At 42.2% G+C, this 19208-nt stretch overlaps 1 protein-coding gene across 14 annotated transcripts in view; it reads left to right on the top strand.

Annotated features, from left to right (window-relative positions):
- NEO1 (neogenin 1) overlaps positions 1-19208 on the top strand; it is a 352200-nt gene that overhangs the window by 88544 nt on the left and 244448 nt on the right. For all 14 annotated transcript variants that reach the window (XM_080657714.1, XM_080657720.1, XM_080657718.1 and 11 more), the window contains 2 exons: positions 4394-4669; positions 11598-11751. In XM_080657714.1, coding sequence (XP_080513840.1) covers positions 4394-4669; positions 11598-11751 — 430 coding nt within the window. The remainder of the gene's footprint in view (positions 1-4393; positions 4670-11597; positions 11752-19208) is intronic.

Below are 19208 nucleotides of genomic sequence, written 5' to 3'. Positions count from 1 at the left end.
CTAGAGGCCCAGTGCATGAATTTGTGCACTAGTGCGATCCCTCAGCCTGGCCTGCAGGATTAGGTCGAAACCGGCTCTCTGACATCCCCTGAGGGATCCTGGATTGTGAGAGGGTGCAGGCCAGGCTGAGGGACCCCACCGGTGCATGATCAGGGCTGGGGAGAGATGCGAGAGGTTGGTCAGCCTGGGAGGGACTGTGGGAGGGTTCCAGGGCATGTGTGGCCCGTCTTGTTCACTCCCGATCGGCCGGACCCCATCAGCAAGCTAATCTACTGGTTGACTGCCCCTGGTGGTCAGTGCACGTTATAGTGAGTGGTTGAGCGGCCTTAGCATTCATTAGCATATTACGTTTTGATTGGTTGAACGGATGACTGGACACTTAGCGTATTAGGCTTTTATTATCTACTAAAGGCCTGGTGCATGAAATTTGTGCACTGGGGTTGGGAGTGTCCCTCAGCCCAGCCTGCACCCTCTCCAATCTCGGACATCCCTCTCAAAATCCGGGACTGCTGGCTCCCAACTGTTCGCCTGCCTGCCAGCCTGATCACCCTGTAACCACTCCTCTGCCAGCCTGATAGACACCTAACTGCTCCCCTGCCGGCCCGATTGCCCCCAGCTACCCTCCCCTGCAGGTCTGATCGCCCCCAACTGCCCTCCCCTACCAGTCCAGTAACCTCCAACTGCCCTCGCCTGCTGGCCTGGTCGCCCCCAACTGTCCTCGCCTGCTGGCCCGGTCGCCCCCAACTGTCCTCCCCTGCCAGCCCGGTCGCCCCCAACTGTCCTCGCTTGCTGGCCCAGTCGCCCCCAACTGCCCTCCCCTGCCGACCTGGTTGCCCTCAACTGCCCTCCCCTGCTGGCCTGGTCTCCTCAACTGCCCTCCCCTGCCGGCCCAGTCGTCCCCAACTGTCCTCGCCTGCCGGCCCAGTCGTCCCCAACTGTCCTCGCCTGCCGGCCTGGTTGCCCTCAACTGCCCTCCCCTGCTGGCCTGGTCTCCCCAACTGCCCTCCCCTGCCGGCCCAGTTGTCCCCAACTGTCCTCCCCTGCCAGCCCAGTTGGCCCCAACTGCCCTCCTCTGCCAGCCCAGTTGCCCCCAACTGCCCTCCCCTGCCGGCCCAGTTGCCCCCAACTGCCCTCCCCTGCCGGCCCAGTTGCCCCCAACTGCCCTCCCCTGCTGGCCCAATCGCCCCCAACTGCCCTTTCCTACCAGTCCAGTAACCTCCAACTACCCTCCCCTGCCAGCCCGGTCCCCCTAACTGCCCTCCCCTGCTGGGGAATGATGCAAGTGAGTACAAGGTGTTTTGGGGGGAAGATAAAATGTTCTGAAATTATATTATAATAATAGTTGCAGAACTCTGTGCATATACTAAAACCATTGTATTGTGTATTTTAAATGGTAAACTTTATGCTATTATAAATTGTATCTGAGTAAAACTTATAAAAAAAAGTATTGCCAAATTGCCATTCTAAAATACTATTGGTTAGAGTTCTTTGGTTGCAAGCAATAGGGACTGATTGTGGCCAGTCAGTCAAGAAGAGGGATTTTTGAAAGAATACTAAGTAGACAGCTCATAGAATTAAATATGAGCAGTCTTTTTCTCTAGGCTGTCTTATTTCTCCACAGCAGAAAATATTTTGAGCTCAAAGGTGGGGAACTATGTGTTTTAAATACAGACATTGTTAATTCCTTCTTGGCAGCTCCATTCCCGCTCTTTTTTCTTCTGCAATTTTTTCCAAGGCAGCAGGACAAAGTGACCTCCTGCTTGAGCACACGAGAAGCTGCAGCATTTTCTGCCTCAGTGTCAGTTACTAGTTCCTCCACCTGCTTTCTTTATTCAGAAACTTGTAGAAATTACTGTCTGCGGACTCACCATACGTAGTTGTAGGTTTGTGTTTTTAAAACTTACTCATTTTCATGAGACCTAAGAAGGAAGAATATTTTGACTTTTCATTTTCCCCCTTTTGTTAATTCCGTGTTTATTTTTATTTCCTTCTAATTTTATGATTTCGGAAAAGTGGATATTTTGTTAATTTTATCTTTATTTCTTTTCTTCAAAATCCCCTTGAAACAAAAAATAAAAATTTGTGACACAGCTGGACAACCTGAATATGTGTGTCGTTTACATATGGACTAATTAACCATCATAAAACTAGAAGATTTGTAGTTGTTTCTCATAATTTGTTTGTTAGTCCTTAAAGAAACATTTTATTGTATTCCAAGCATGTAAGAGTCACTTTTTAGATATGGTTGTTAGTAATAGTACCTATATTTATGGAGTATTTATGTGCCAGGCAGTATTCACAATATGAATTATTTAAGTATTAGTTAAGTGTTTAACCTTTATAACAACATTGTGAGGGCTGTTACTGTTCTGATTTTACTAATGAAGAAACTGAGTCTTAGAGGTTAGGTAACTTGCCAACATCACACAGTTACAAACGAAGTTGTGCAGTTAGGATTCAGTGCAGATTGTGACTCCGGTACTCATGGTTGCCAGTCTTTCGGAACTCATGGACCACCAGTGGTCCACGGACCACCGGTTGGCAACTGCTGCTATATAGAGTATTTATGACTGCATTTTTTTGGTTAATATTTGATTTCGAAGTAATTTCAAACCTACGGAATCATTGCAAGAGTGAAACAAATCCCATTTTAATCTTCACAATTAACATTTTACCACATCTGCCTTATCACATCATCCCCAATATGCACATACCTAAGTCTATTTTTTTCCGAATGTTTTTCTGAACTATTAAGAGTAAGTTCCATATATTACCCTACCTAAATAATTCCGTGTATGTTTTCTAAAAAAAGGACATTCTCCTAAAAAACCATCCATCAATTTTGGGAATTTAAGCTTGATACAATACTATCATTTAATTCATAGATACTGTTCAAATTTCACTGGTTATCTCAATGGTCTTAATAGCAAGAAGTAAAACAAAAGTTGAAACTTTTAACCTCCTCCCCTCCCCCCCTTACTTTCTCATCCTGGATTACATGTTTTACTTAGTAGTTGTCTTTTTAGACTTTTAATCTCAAATCATTCTTTTTCCTTGTCTTATTTGGGGTTTTCTGATTCTCTCCTATGAATAGATTCAGGTTTTGCCTTTTTTTTGGAGGAATAGAATAGTGATGCTCTGTTCTTCTTAGTGCATCATATCAGGAAGTATGTGATGTTTTGTTGTATTATTGGTGATGTTAATCTTTATTATTAGTTAAGGTGGTCTATACTATGTTTCTCACTATAAAGTTGATAAAATATTTCATGCTTTTATTAATTTTGGGAAGAGATAATTTGATACCCTATAAATATCCTATTTCTCATCCAACTTTTACCTATTAATTTTTGCATCCATTTATAATTTATTACCCCAGATTTAGCCAGAAGAAACTCCCTTCAGTCTGACTTTTGTATCCTTTTGATTTATCCGCATTATTCTTTGGGTTTTGCCTTTTTTTGGAGGAATAGAATGGTGATGCTTTTTTTCCTTGCTTCTTTTCTGTCACAAAGACATTCCAGGTTCATCTTGTACTTTTCTATACCAGCCCTAGAATCAGCTGTTTCTCCAAGGAGCACTGGTTCCTTGTAATGGAGGATGGTATTTAGAAATCAAGATTAAGTCACCATATATACTCATTGCCACTGGAGTGACATTGATTCTGGACTCTCTGGGCAGATGATTATATATGAAGCATATACATATTTCATATATACACATTTGCATCTACATATACATCTTTCTATAGTTGTATATCTATCTATACTAATAAAAGAAATATGCAAATTGACTGTACCTCCATGATGCCCACCAGCCAATCAGGACTGAGTATGCAAATTAACCCAACAAAGATGGAAGGTTAATTTGCATACGCAGGCACGGAGCGAAGACTGAAGGCTCCGGCCCGAGTGAAGACTGAAGACTGAAGATGACTGAAGACTGAAGATTGAAGGGGCTTGGCTTCTCCGCTGTGGCCGGAGCAAAGGCCTGGGTCCCGGGTGCCGGAGGAAAACCGGTGCCGGCAGCCCGGGGAAGGAAGGCCTATTGCATGAATCTTTGTGCAATGGGCCTCTAGTAATTATGTAAAACCATAAGTTTACACTGATACCTCTATTCTAGTCTAATATCATGGGATTTATTCAGCTCTTCTGCTTTTCCATATTTGTACTGTGCTTCTCTGACTGTGAGGAATATGACTACAAGTATCCCTAGTACATTTACTTGTTTGATTTGTAATCGTGTATGTAGCCAATTTCCTGACTCATGAATCTCCTTCTTGACCTTGGTTCCACCATACATGTGGCCACATGGGTTGACTTGCTGCTGGTTCCCATCAATACATTGAAAAGTAATGTTTAGCTACATTTTTTTCTTCTTTCTCTTTAATTTTCAGGTCTTCCAAGATTTTCCAGTCAACCAGAACATTCTTCAGTTTATGTTGGGGACAGTGCAATTCTGAATTGTGAAGTTAATGCAGATTTGGTTCCATTTGTGAGATGGGAACAGAACAGGCAGCCTCTTCTTCTGGATGATAGAGTCCTCAAACTTCCAAGTGGGACACTGGTTATCAGCAACACAACTGAAGGAGATGGGGGACTTTATCGCTGCATAGTTGAAAGTGGTGGGCCACCAAAGTACAGTGATGAAGCTGAATTAAAAGTTCTTCCAGGTATTCATTTATTATCAGGACTGATGGTGTTATGTTTATTGATGGGTAAAATTTGTTCTGTTAGAATTTTTTTTATAAACACTGTTAAAAATGTGCTGTGAAATATTAACGTCAGCATAAAGTGTCTCAATTTCTTACAAGGGGGAGAAAGAAGAAAACATACAAGAAAGATCTACACTTTAATGAATGCATTTGTCAGTAAATATTTATCAGGCAGTAAAGTATATTCAATGTCTATGGCATTCTTCTTGACCAAAAAAACATTAGCTCTGTGTCTTTTGTCAGGTCTCCCCACTTCTTTGAGTTCAGTTACTTCCTTAAATACAATTTTTTTTATAGTTAAGTTTATTTACTTGTAAGAGTAAGAGTCTCACTCAGGCTAGTTCATACAAGAGATGGGCAGAGTGGTAGCTGTTACTATAGTAGCTCTCTAGACACTGATAAGCAAGAGTTCTTGGATCTTTATAATATTCCCTCATTTTAATGTAAAACCAGCTCCTCTTCCCATATTTCCTTCTCTTTGTAGGTTCTCACTCTGCCTGTTCCTATTGGCTTTCCTCATACATGTTTTGTGCTATCTTTACTCAACTGTGTAATAACTTCTTACCCATAACTTTCTCTCACCTGTAGCTCATCGTAGTCCCTTTAGCCTCTTGATGTTTCATGACCTTTCAGCTTCTACACCCATTGCTAGGTGCCTGATGCTTTCCACATTTCTTATTTTAAATGTGAGTTTATGAATATAATTGGACCATCCCTATGTTGCGTGGGTAGTTTTTATATATAACTAGAGGCCCAGTGCACAAAATTCATGCATGGGTAGGGTCCCTAGTGTCTGCTGGCTGCCAGCCGGGGCCTTCCTTCCCCAGCTGCCGGCTGGGGCCTTCCTTCATTCTGTGCTGCCCCCTGTTCTGTTAGAATTTCTGGTCAGCGCACGTCATAGCGAGCGATTGAACTCCTGGTTGGTCGAACTCCCAAGAGGACACTTTGCATATTAGGCTTTTATATATATAGAAGATATAACCAGGAGTGAAATTGCTGGGTCATAGGCAGTTCCATTTTTAATTTTTTGAGGGCCCTCCATACTGTATTCCACAGTGGCTGCACCAATCTGCATTCCCACCAACAGTGCACAAGGGTTCCCCTTTCTCCATGTCCTCACCAACACTTGTTTGTTGATTTATTGATGATAGCCGTTCTGACAGGTGTGAGGTAATATCTCATTGTGGTTGTAATTTGCATTTATCTGCTGATGATTAGTGAGCATCTTTTCATGTGTCTAATGGCCATCTGCATATCCTTTTTGGAGAAGTGTCTATGCAGGTCCTCTGCCTATTTTTTATTGGATTGTTTGTTTTTTGTTTTTTTTTTTTGATGTACAAGTTTTTTATAAATTTTGGATATTAACCCTTGACTGGATATATCATTGGTGAATATGTTCCTCCATTCAAGTAGGTTGTCTTTTCGTTTTGTTGATAGTTTCTTCTGCTGTGCAAAATCTTTTTAGTTTGATGTAGTCCTCTTTGTTTATTTTTTCTTTTGTTTCTCTTGCCTAAGGAGATATATCAGAAAAAACACTGCCAAGAGAAATGTCTGAGATTTTTCTGCCTATGTCTTTTACCTATGAGTTTTATGATTTCCAGTCTTACATTTAAGTCTTTAATCCATTTTGAGTTTATTTTTGTATATGGAATAAGAAGAAAGTCTAGTTTCATTTTTTTGTGCTTATCTGTCCAGTTTTCCCAACACCATTTTTTGAATAGACTGTCTTTAGCCCATTGAATGTTCTTGCCTTCTCTGTCATAGATTGATTGACCATAATGGCAGTGGTATATTTCTGGGCGCTCTATACTGGTTCATTGGTCTATATGTCTGTTTTTATGCCAGTTCCATGCTGTTTTGATTACTATGGCCTTGTAGTTGTATAATTTGATATCAGGTAGTGTAACACCTCCAACTTTGTTCTTTCTCAAATTGCTATAGCTATTCAGGGTCTTTTGTGGTTTCATATAAATATTTTTATTATTTTTTTAGTTCTGTGAAATACTCTTGGTATTTTGGTAGGGATTGATTGCATTGGATCTGTAGATTACTTTGGGTAATACGGACATTTTAATGATGTTAATTTTTATTATCCTTGAGCATAGTATTACATTTATTTGTGTTTTCTTCAAAAAAATTTTTTTTTATTCAGAGGCACAGTGTCCTTGAATAATGCAAACTTCCAATCTCTTACAGAATTTTTGGGAAGACATTGTTTTTGGTCTGTTGGTTACAACGCACAGGGGTGGGTCAATGCCAGTCAGAGAAGCATCTTTTATGGTTGATTAGATAGGTGAGAACAGGTTAATGTCAGTCTTAGAAGCAAGTGATTCTGTTGCTAAATGACTGACATTTAAAGCCTGAGGCTGTCACTGATTGGTTGGTTCTCAAAGGCATGTTCACTGAAGGGAGTTGTGCCTGATCTGTTAGACAATTTTTACTTGTTACCATGACTACAGAACCATCATCATTTGGTTGTTACCATGGCTATAAGACATTTTTTCCTAAGATTATGGGGACAGGAGTCACATCTCTTTGCCTGAGAATTTTTTTCCCCTCAAAACTTAGTATTAGAAATATCACACCATCAAAACTTAGAGAACGTATCTTTTATCTATAAGAATGTGGCCTTTCATATGTCCATAAGAGCAACTATATAAAGTGAACACACATACAGTGGTAACCTGATAGTTGCACCGTTATAAAATTAAAGGATTGACAGACTAAGTGAACCAAGTTAAAGATGAAACTCAGAAAGATTTTTAGAAGTAACACATTGACACAGGGAAGGAAAGGAAACCTTTTATGATATCACTGGAGTGGGGTGGATGCTGCTAAGGGTCCTGAGCTTGCTCAGTCTCTTCTCTGTTTGTTCCAGTCATAAGGCATTTGCTTATTCCTATATTTTAAAGTAAAGAGGATTCATGTCACACCTCCCTCTGTTAACTAGTAAGTACATTGAAGACAGAAGCTATAACTTACACATCTTTAAGGCCCCAGAAGACCTGGCACAGTGATTTGCACATAAAAGTTATTTAAGAAACTAAAGGCCCGGTGCATGAAATTCATGCACTGGGGGAAGAGGGGGTGTCCCTCAGCCCGGCCTGTGCCCTCTCACAGTCCGGGAGCCCTTGGGGGATGTCTGATGCGGGGAGTGGGCTAAGCCAGCAGTCGGACATCCTTAGTGCTGCCGTGGAGGCAGGAGAGGCTCCTGCCACTGTGGCTGCACTTGCCAGCCATGAGCCCAGCTCAGGGCTTCTGGCTGAGCGGTACTCCCCCTGTGGGAGTGCACCGACCACCAGTGGGTGGCTCCTGCATTGAGCGTCTGCCCTCTGGTGTTCAGTGCGCGTCATCTCTGGTTGTCAGTGCGTGTCATAGTGACCGGTTCTGTAGTTCGGTCGATTTGCATATTAGTCTTTTATTATATAAGATATTGGAATACAGGATGTGTGTTTTTTTTGTTTTTTTTTTTTAAAATATATTTTATTGATTTTTTACAGAGAGGAAGAGAGAGGAATAGAGAGTTAGAAACATCGATGAGAGAGAGACATCGATCAGCTGCCTCCTGCACGCCCCCTACTGGGGATGTGCCCGCAACCCAGGTACATGCCCTTGACCGGAATCGAACCTGGGACCCTTCAGTCCGCAGGCCGACGCTCTATCCACTGAGCCAAACTGGTTAGGGCTGGATGTGTGTTTTTTTTGCAAATAAAATATAGAGAAATGATTCTATGTGGTGGATAAAGTTGAACATAAATCATCTTGTTGCTAAGAAGGTATCAAAATTGTGAAATTAATGAATTTAATGTGGTAGTAAACATATTTCAACCATATGATTCACTGGTACAGACTAAAGAAAATTTACTGGGAATAGAAGGGAATAGAGAGGGATGGGAAAATTCTTCATCAATGATAGGTACTTGTTCTTTAGCTCATGTTCCTTTCAAAAAAAATGTGAATATGGCTTCCACTTTCTCCTTCTTAAGAACTTTAAGCTAAAATCTAGAAGGATAAATAAGAGTTAATAAATGTCTGGAATTCTTTAAAAGAATCAAGCAATGTAAATCTATGGCTTTAAAATGAGTATCCCAAGAGTACCTTGTCTTTGGAAATGTCCTCAAAATGCCCTAAAAGTTTTCGACGGCAGGCAAAATGACATAGGTAGAGGTAGCCATTATGAAAAGATATTTTGCATGGACACAGATTATATTCAGTGAAGGCCTGAGGAGGGGCATGGAGTGGGGTAGAGGAGGGCCAAGGGTGGGGGGAGACATTTTGAAAAACTTAAGTAGGAAAAATGTTAATGGGGATAATGGAGAAACTTCAGATTGAGTATATTATTGTGCTAAAGAAATCAGTCAGTTTCAGAGTTCCTACTATGTGTCCAGCCTATTGTTAAATGTTGGATATAAAAAGGAAAATTGGACAGATCGTATTTCTTTCAAATGGGTGACAGATAATCCTATCTAATAAAAGAGTAATATGCAAATTGACCGTCACTCCAAGACACAAGATGGCTGCCCCCATGTGGACACAAGATGGCCACCACAAGATGGCCTGCAGGGGAGGGCAGTTGTGGGCAGTTAGGGGTGACTAGGCTGGCAGAGGAGGGCAGTTGGGGGAGACCAGGTCAGCAGGGGAGGGCAGTTGGGGGGGGGCAGGCCTGAAGGGGAGAGCAGTTGAGGGGACCAGGCCTGCAGGGGAGGGCAGTTGTGGGCGGTCAGGCTAGCAGGGAGGGCAGTTAGGGGTGACCGGGCCAGCAGAGGAGGGCAGTTGGGTGCGACCAGGCCTGCAGGGGAGGATAGTTGGGGGCAACCAGATTGGCAGGGGAGGGCAGTTAGGGGTGACCAAGCCAGCAGGGGAGGGCTGTTAGGGGCAATCAGGCTGGCCAGGGAGCAGTTAGTCGTTGATCAGGCTGGCAGGGGAGTGGTTAGGGGTGATCAGGCTGGCAGGCAGACGTGGTTAGGGGCAATCAGGCAGAGGCAGGTGAGCGGTTGGGAGCCAGCAGTCCTGGATTGTGAGAGGGATGTCCGACCGCCCATTTAGTCCCGATCCCGGTGGGTCGGACATCCCTCCAGGGGTCCCAGATTGGAGAGGGTGCAGGCTGGGCTGAGGGACAACCCCGTGCACAAATTTCGTGCACCGGGCCTCTAGTTATACAAATAGTTATCACACTGTGAAATTGGCATTAGGCTGGGGGCTTGCCCAAATTCCCCTGACAGCCCTGATGGAAATGGGACAAAGAAGGGTTAGGTGAGGCATTTAAATTCATGCAAAGTTATTGACGGATTCATATTTCAACAAACCAATAGCGACATTAGTTTAGTTGGGGGTGGGAGGTGGGGAGTTGGAGGGTGGCAGCAGTTGCCCGACATGTATCACATTAGAAAGACAAAAAGAAACCAGGAAATTCTCTTCCAAGACATAGTGGGGAAAAATATCCATAACTTCCTTCTGGTACAGTGTGCTTGCTAGGAATTTACTTTTTCCCTCGTAATTAAAATCACACACATACTCAAGCCCTTAGAGTTTTGTGAGCATATTATATATTCAAGACATCAACTGAGCATGGTATTGTCAAGTGTGTGATTATAAGGAAAGGGTTAAACGGAAGGGAGTGTTTCAGACATGGGAAGGCTGGATAGAAGGTTGAAACACACCGTTTTCCTACTTGCAAAAACTCTGAACTTTTAAGCTCCCCAAAATACACGTGTGTATCTGTGAGCGCAGGCAGATCTATTTCGGTAGGACTTAAAAACAATTTTTTAAATCATGCTCTCTCTCTATTGCTGCGCTGCAAACACGGAGCAGCCCCCTTAGGATCGTGTGGCAAAAGCTGCAGCAGAAGCACTGACTGGCAGCACTGTTTACGCCGCTTTCCAAGCTGCCCTCTCCCTGTTACCCCACTGGGAGCCACCATCTCTGAGCCTGGGTCACCTCTGGGGATCTGGAACTGGGTCCGGGGGCCCAGGAACATGTTTCCTCCAGAAAACTTTGCTGCACGTGGGAGCGAGGGCTCTAGTCCTGGTGCATGGGAATGCTCCACCAGCCAGCCACCTCTGCCTGGCACTTGGCTGTAGCTCTACCTCTCCGGGCGAGGTGCGGGATCGGGGCCTGCGGTGCGGTGCGGGGCTGAGGGGTGCTCAGCTGGGTATATAAGGCTGGTGGCGCTGGTTTAACTTCTGACTTGGGTTATTTATTTGGGGATCGCACGAACCGCACAGGCTGGTGGAGGTGGTGGTGGTGGTGGTGTCGGCCACAGAGGCTGCCACAGATGGTGATTTAAAAAAAAAGGCAGCAGTGAGTGATGGGAGCATCATGACTCCTGGGTGCAGGCTGGAGCTGTGGAGTTTTTGGGTTGTGGCAGGACTGCTGAGAGAAAAGGGAGCGTCTGTGACCCAGTAGCCGCTCCGGATGCTCTGGCCGGGTTTTTGTTTGGCTGTGCTGAGCGCCAGGCAGCCCAAGTGAACCACTCCAGTCACAACAGCAATCCATCTTCCTGCAGCCGAAGGAAACTGGACTGCTGCGTCCATCCTATTGTTTAGACACTTGCCAGGAGCTCTGGAGTCAGTGGAACCGCCAAGTCCTTGCTTCTGGTTGCCGCTCCTCCTCGGCGGGGCTGACAGGACTGGGCACTCCAGCGGCGGGGCTGATGGGATTGGGTCGCCGCCATATTTGTCGTAGAGTGACAGTTAATTTGCATATCCCCTCTTCATTAGATAGGATGTTTGCTTATTTAAATGAAATTTTCTGGTGTCAATTTGCTTTAAAATATTTTACTATATAAAACCACACAGACTGAATATGAATTTGTCATTTTCATCATTGAAGTTGTAAAGTGCTTTCTTAATCATTATCTTTTATTTAAAAAAATTTTTTTTCTTAGGTTCTGACGTCACATCAAACTTGGTATTTTTGAAACAACCTTCTTCCCTAGTCAGAATCATTGGTCAGAGTGCAGTATTGCCATGTGTTGCTTCGGGACTTCCTCTTCCAACCATTAGATGGATGAAAAATGAGGAGGCACTTGACACAGAACGGTAATATATACCTAAAATCCTTTTTCAACCTTAGCTTGAGACTTGTTCTTATGTGGCACTATTGATTAATAAGAAAATTATTATCTACTTAAAAAATTTAAATATATCATAATCCTTATTTATCATCCTTGACATATGTTTATATGCTGTATATGATTAGGATGTTTAAAGAAAAAATGCTTTCAAAATATTAAGGGATAATTATTCCATTTGTTCTTTCTGAGCTGCAGTATCCTTAGCTTAAGGCCTCAGGACCTCCTTCTCTAAATTATTACATTACTAGAGGCCCAGTGCACAAAATTCATGCACTGGGGGAGGAGGGTCCCTCAGCTCAGCCTGCACCCTCTTGCAGTCAGGACCCCTTGGGAGATGGCCATCTGCCGGCTTATGGCTGGATGGCCTTATGCTGCTGCATGGCCTGCTGGGCTGGGCCTCACGGTATGTCCTGCAAACACCATTGAGTAGGTAAGTGAAGTGTGGAGGCAGGCTCACCCTGAGTTCCGTGTGTTTCCCTGAGTCACTGAGTTGTTCAGACTGACTGCCTTCTACAGAGAATGGCACCAGGATCGGGCCTAAGCCGGCAGGCAGACATCCCTCTTGCAGTCTGGAACCCCTCAGGGGATGTAGCAGTGTGCCAAGTGACAGATAGCCAGGGAGGAGCCCGAATTGGGGCCAGGCGCCATGCCACTTGCGCTCATCCCGGCCCGCTGTGCCTGCTGTGCCTGCTCAGTAGTGCTCTCATGGAGTCAGGAGAGGCTCCCACCATGGCAGCTGCGCTCACCAGCCATGACCCCGGCTTCTGGCTGAGTGGCACTCCCTCTGTGAGAGTGCACAGGCCACCAGGGGGCAGCTCCTGCATTGAGCATCTGCGCCCTGGTGGTCAGTGCGCATCATAGTGACTGGTTGTTTTGGTCATTCCGCCGTAATGGTCGCTTGGGCTTTTATTATATAGATTTCCAGTCCTTACTAGCCTGAGATTTGTCACTCTCATATGCATGTTGTTGCTAGTAGTTTTTTCCTTTACACAAACAGTAAAAGAAAACGTATTTCTCCATTGTATGCTCTTGCCTCCTTTGTCAAATTTTAATTGAGCATAATGGCTTGCTTGGGTCGATTTCTGGGTTCTCTGTTCTGTTCCATTGGTCTGTATGCAGACTGGTGTAGCCACTGTGGAAGACAGTATGGAGTTTCCTCAAAAAACTAAAAATAGAACTGCCATTTGACCCAGTAATCCCACTTCTAGGACTATATCCCAAGAAACTAGAAACACCAATCAGAAAGGATATATGCACCCCTATGTTCATAGCAGCACAATTTACAATAGCTAGATTTGGAAACAACCTAAATGCCCATCAGCAGATGAGTGGGTTAAAAAACTGTGGTACATTTACACAATTGAATACTACAGTGCTATAAAAAGAAGGAGCTTTTACCATTTGCAACAGCATGAATGGAACTGGAGAGCATTATGCTAAGCGAAATAAGCCAGTCAGAGAAAGATAAATAGCACATGATCTCACTCATATGTGGGATATAATGATCAACAATTTGATGAATAAGAATAGATCAGAGACAAATGGCAGGGAGGCAGGGTAGAGAGCAACCAAAGGACTTGTATGCAGGCATACTAGCATAACCAGTGGACACAGATACTGCGGCGGTGGGGGCTTGCCTGGTGTGGAATGGCTGGGGGTTGGGGGGATCAAGCGGCGGAAAAGGAGACATATGTAAAACTTTAGACAATAAAAAAAAGAAAAGAAAATGTATTTCTCATCCTTTTGTTTTTGCCTTTTAAAATATTACCAGCCTTCTATGATAACAAATTCTTCATCTTCTACAAAAGCCTTTTGTGGTAACATCAACCACCAGGTCATCCATATTATCTCCCTCATTACTTCCTGTGGTCTGGATACTTTTCTCAGTTGTATTCTGATAAGAGAAATGAGGTCGTTTTGGTGCTGGTGGTGGTTAAATATGTTTTGTTTCCTAAACAAGTTATCTCATGCATTGTAAGATGTTTAGTAACATCCCTCACCTCTACTCACTGATGCCACTGTAATTCCTAAGTTGTGACAACCCAAATTGTTTCTAGATATTGCCAGATGTCTCTTGGGAGACAAAATTGTCCCCAGTTGTGGACCATTGTTCTAGAGTAGTGCTGTCCAATAGAAATATGATTCAAGCCACATATCTTGCTTAAAATTTTCTGGTAGCTGCATTAAAAGAGTAAGAACTGCACGTGTACTACTAAATACAATAGTAAGTTATGCAGTGTACCAGTTAAAAGTGCAGTGTAGTTCTACCAAAACAATAAAGTTTGTGTTCAGTGCTGCTTCTACATTGAAATGGAAATTAAATAAAAATTAAAAAATGTAGTTCCTCAGTCATTCTAGCCACATTTTCAAGTGTCAGTAGCCACATGTGGCTAATGACTATTGAATTGGATAGAGCAGGTCTAGAGTTTGTCACTTTAGTAATCCAAAGTAAGCAGACATTCTTAATTTGTGTAGTTCAGTAACCAAGACATGGAAAGGAAGATACGTCTAGTCCAGAGGTCGGCAAACTGCGGTTGTGAGCCACATGCAGCTCTTTGGCCTCTTGAGTGTGGCTCTTCCACAAAATACCACGTGCGGGCGCGCATGTACACTGCGATTGAAACTTCGTGGCCCATGCGCAGAAGTCGGTTTTCGGCTCTCAAAAGAAATTTCAATCGTTGTACTGTTGATATTTGGCTCTGTTGACTAATGAGTTTGCCGACCACTGGTCTAGTCAATTTGGTAATCAATCTTCAGCAATCAGTGGAAAAGATAGAATTACAATCATGTTATTTCTCACATGTTCCATTAGCAAAGCTGGTGGTGTCATCTTCAATATCACCGGATTTGTTTCTTAATACCCATCCAGTCACAGTTTCTTCTGCCTATATTTTACATCTTTCTTCTCATTTCCCAGCTAAATATTATGCAAAGAATTTATAAGACTTCCAGAGAATTTTTTAAACTTATGTGAACAAACATAGAGATCATTAAAATAGGGGATAAAGATTTCAAGCTCTTAAAGAATAAATTTTTATTGGCTACATGTTAGAATAAAATGTTTATCAGGCGTAGGAAAGCTGTAATAGGTGATTTTCAAAACTTTAATATTATATCATAGATGGACATTCTGAAATATGTAAAACAGGAATTTGCTTTCTTATATAAGAAATAAAAGTGAGAACTTGTATGATTCTCATTTGTTTATTAAATAAATATTCAACAAATATTTATTGAATGCTGAATATGTTTGGCACTGTTCTAGGTACTGGGAATACAGCAGTAAACCAAATACAGAGTTTTTGCTTTTAAGGAGCTCATGTTCTAGCCGGGAAGAGTAGATAATCATATAAGCGTAAATTTTCATTTTATAGTAAGTATTATGAAGAAAATTATGACAAAGCATGTCATGGATGCCAAGAGAGGTACATGTGGAATTGCTATTTTATACAGTGTATTAGAGAATTGTTCTCTAATAGAATGACACTCAGACTGAGGTCTAGGTGGGTCAGGGGTATAGAAATCATGGTAAGAATGTTACATATCTTCCTTTTTTGTTCTATCAAATTGTTACTTTTGATTTTAAAGATATTTCTGAGGGAAAATGTTTTTAAATTAAATGTGGATATATCATTGCTAGTACTATTCCTCTGAGTTTTAAGGATTAATCAGGAAACTTTTAAGATTGAGTAGACTATTCTACTTTGATTTCTCTGGGCTTCTTCATACTTGGGTTATGTGGTAGAAAAGTCTGAGAAAGCACTGCTTTGATACATCACTTTCTCAGAAAGTTTCAGAAGAATGTAAGAGTAGGACACCTGATGATGTTGTTCATGTTGTTATTTCCACTGTGCTGGTAGCACAGTGCTTGGCATATAACAGGGTAGGGAGAGTGGTGACCAATATATTTTGGTTAAATGCTTGATTATAATATAAGAAAATATCAGTAGGTGAATGGAATACAAAATTGCATCAAGTTACACATAAGTAATTACTCAAAATGTCTTTGTTTGAGCTAGAGTTTTATGAGATCTTAAATTATTAAACATCTTTGAAAATGAATATTTTAAAACATTACCTGCTGGGGCTGACAGGCAGACCCTGAGTGATGGATGAATGATTACTCTGACACACATTTCTGTGAAGAGAGGCTAAGGGGCTGTTTTGCTTTAGGAGCAAAAAGCCCTGTTCACCTGCCTCCTTAGGCTTTTATTGTCAAAACAGCTTGAACTAAAATTAACCTCTAGATACAATCAACAGGGTAAGTGTCCTTGAGAAAGCACATTCTTCTACAAGGTCGGGTCTAAAAGATTAAATAGAGATTTTAGCAAAACACCTGGAAGTTTGGACTAGTTTGGAAAAGTCAAGGCAGGGGCTTCCGCCTTCGGCAAGGTCCTCCTAGAGGCCCCCGACCCTTCAGAGATTGCTCGTTACAGACTTTCCAACCAAGTCCTGTGCTTCCCCACAATTACCACTGCTTTTATAAATGTCTTAAAAATTGTTAATATTTACTTAATCTTTTGCTTAAATTTGTTCAGATTCAAACCAAACATAGCTATTGAAGGGTGGTGGCCCATTCATTGAGTAGTTTTATTTTAAAGGGAGAGAATCCAGAAAATACAAATGCTAAAGTGCAAGGTGACAGATAGCAAAATGTAATTTAGTAATCAAATACAGTTATGTTTTATTGGTATAGATAAGAGAACTCAGCCACAAAGAAACAGGTTATAGTTATAAAAATGCTTAATGTTATTAAAAGAACTTGTCTAAAAAACAAGTTGAGGACTTCTTTTCTAGGTAGATGGAGTAGATGTATTTTTCCCTATTCTTCCAGGTAAGTACAACTAAAAACTATGGAAATGATATGTACAGAAAACATAGTAAGACTCTGAAAGGTAGAGAGAGGAAGACTGACTGGTTTTAGGGACTTTGGCACCCAAGGAACAACTTAATGGTGAGTTCCTTGAGGTTTGGTGGTTTTGTTTCCCCCTCCCCTCTTATATACCAACTTGAGCTAAAGAAGCTGACAACCTGGAAACACCAACAGGCACATATAAAAAAGCTCTAACAGAGTTTGCTCTCTCTAGCTAGAGGACCAGGAAAGGGGCTGCCTAGCAAGACCAAAACTGTTAGACTATAATCACTCCTACTCCAGCCCAACACCATAGAAGAAACTGTGCCTACCTTCAGTCATGCCAGCAAGGGCCAAGTGGGAAGACTCAATTTCTACCTTTGCCAGGTTGTAATGAGGTCCCTCACCCTCCCTCCTGTATGATGTCATAGGCTAAGTAGGGAGCCAAGACTTCCATTCCAACAGGCAGTATCAGTGTTGACCATATGGGAGAGCCAGGACTTTTGTCCGATCCACAGTAAGAAACACTTCCCTTCCCCACTTGGGTAGTATCAGAGGAGGCCTAGTGGAGAGTCAGAACTTTTCACTACCATGTAGTATGGAGGTCCACGCCCCACCCTCGTGGTGTCTGGATGCCATGTCGGGAATAGTAAGGAAGCACTTTTGCTGTACCCAGCTAAGGGGGTAGTATCAGTGGAAACCTGGTGGGGAGCCAGAACTCCCAACCCTGCTAAGGAGTAATGAGGAGAGCCCCCCACCCCTCTCAGGAATTAACAGAGTGGGGAACCTGGACTTCTGCCTCTACCTGACAGTGATGAGGTGGCATCTCTCCCTTCTTCTGCCAGAGTGGTATAAGAAGAAGCCAGCTAAAACCAAAGACTTAGTGAGATCTAGGGTCTCATAACATGATACCCCAAATATACAGATTTCAATAGAAAATCATTCATTAGACAGAGAATCAGGAAATCTCAAATGAGAAAAGACAATAAATGCCAACATAGAGTTGACAGGTTTTAGAATTACCTGACAAAGATTTTAAAGCAGTCATCATGAAAATGCTTCAGTGAGCAATTATGAACACACTTCAAACAAATGAAAACAAAATCTCAGCGAAAAAATAGTCTCCTCAAAGGAATGGAAGATTTAAAGAAAAACCATGTGGCTAAATTTGAACCTAGAGAATAACCAAAATAAAAATAAAAAACCTCAGTGGATGGGCTTAGCAGCAGACTGTGTGGGACAGAGGAAAGAATAAGTGTCCTAGAAAAAGAAAGAAGACACAGTTGATCAGTATTAAGACTAAAATATGTGATGCCACTACAAACCCTGCAAACATCAAAAGAATAATTAGGGAATACTATAAATAACTATACAAATGTAAATTTGACAACTTAAACAAAATAAACAATTTCCTCAAAAATACAAGTTATCCTATCTAACCCAATCTTCTATATATATATAAAAGGCTAATATACTAAGTGTCTAACCATCTGACCAGTTGCATGATGTGCACTGACCACTAGGGGGCAGTCGCTCAACGCAGGAGCTTCTGTGATATGCACTGGCCATTTACAGAGAAACAACACCACAGACCTGGCAACACAAAGCAACACTTGGCTTCCCCCAAGTGCGACACAGGCCCCGCCACCACCCTGGAGCTACACCCCACCAAATCACAGCCGATGCTGTTGAGAACACATGGCGCAAAATGTGGCCCACAACCCAGCCCAGCCCAGAAACAGTGGCTGTGGGCACCAGGTAATGACATCACATAGCAACGCCTGGCTTCCTCTCCCTAGCAACTAGCCTCCTTGGAGTTTCTTCAGCCCAGGAACACAACTTGCTTTATAGCCAGGTGCAAACATTTTACACTTTACCAAATATCTGTGAACATTTTCCTGTGCCTCAATCTCATTTGATCCTCATGGAAGTCCTGGAGTAGGTGGGTAGGAGACTTGGTAGAATCCTATTTTCTTTTCATTAGTCAGAAAACAGATATTTAAAAAGTTTAGAAACTTGACCCGACTGAAAAGAAGTAAGAAATCATGGACCTTGAAAATGACTTCAGGTTTTCTCACTGCACAGAATATAGTCAAACCCTTTGTTCTTCCTCCATGATCTATAATAATACTATGCTTCGTGTTGATATTTATTGCCGTTTCGCTGACAATTACCTGAAAGAGAAGTTAGGGTGCTTCACTGGGCTGGAAAAAAGTTTAGCTACATCAGAAAGCAGGTCTAATTAAGCAAGTTTCTCTCTCTATAGATATATAAAGCTCTCACTGGCACCAATCGCTTGCGTGTGTTTTGATCTGTCATTGTCAATCGTGAATTTGGTTGACACTTCTATTATACAGAAAGGGTGAATAGTGATATTAAAATATTTCTTCTAATTTCCTTTCAGTGTACTTGAATTCGTGTACTGGGCCTCTAGTATGAAATAAGTAATGTGAATAGCCCTCTAAACTGTTAAGGAGATTGAATTTGTAATTTTAAAGCTCCCCCAAAAAGAAGTCTCCAGGTCCAGGTAGTTTTACCAGAGAATTCTACCATTTAAATAATATTTAACA

The sequence above is a fragment of the Plecotus auritus genome (assembly GCF_963455305.1).
Source record: "Plecotus auritus genome assembly, chromosome: 1".
NCBI lineage: Eukaryota > Metazoa > Chordata > Mammalia > Chiroptera > Vespertilionidae > Plecotus > Plecotus auritus.
Note: the sequence above shows the minus strand (reverse complement) of the source record. Positions and strands in the feature narration are given on the sequence as shown.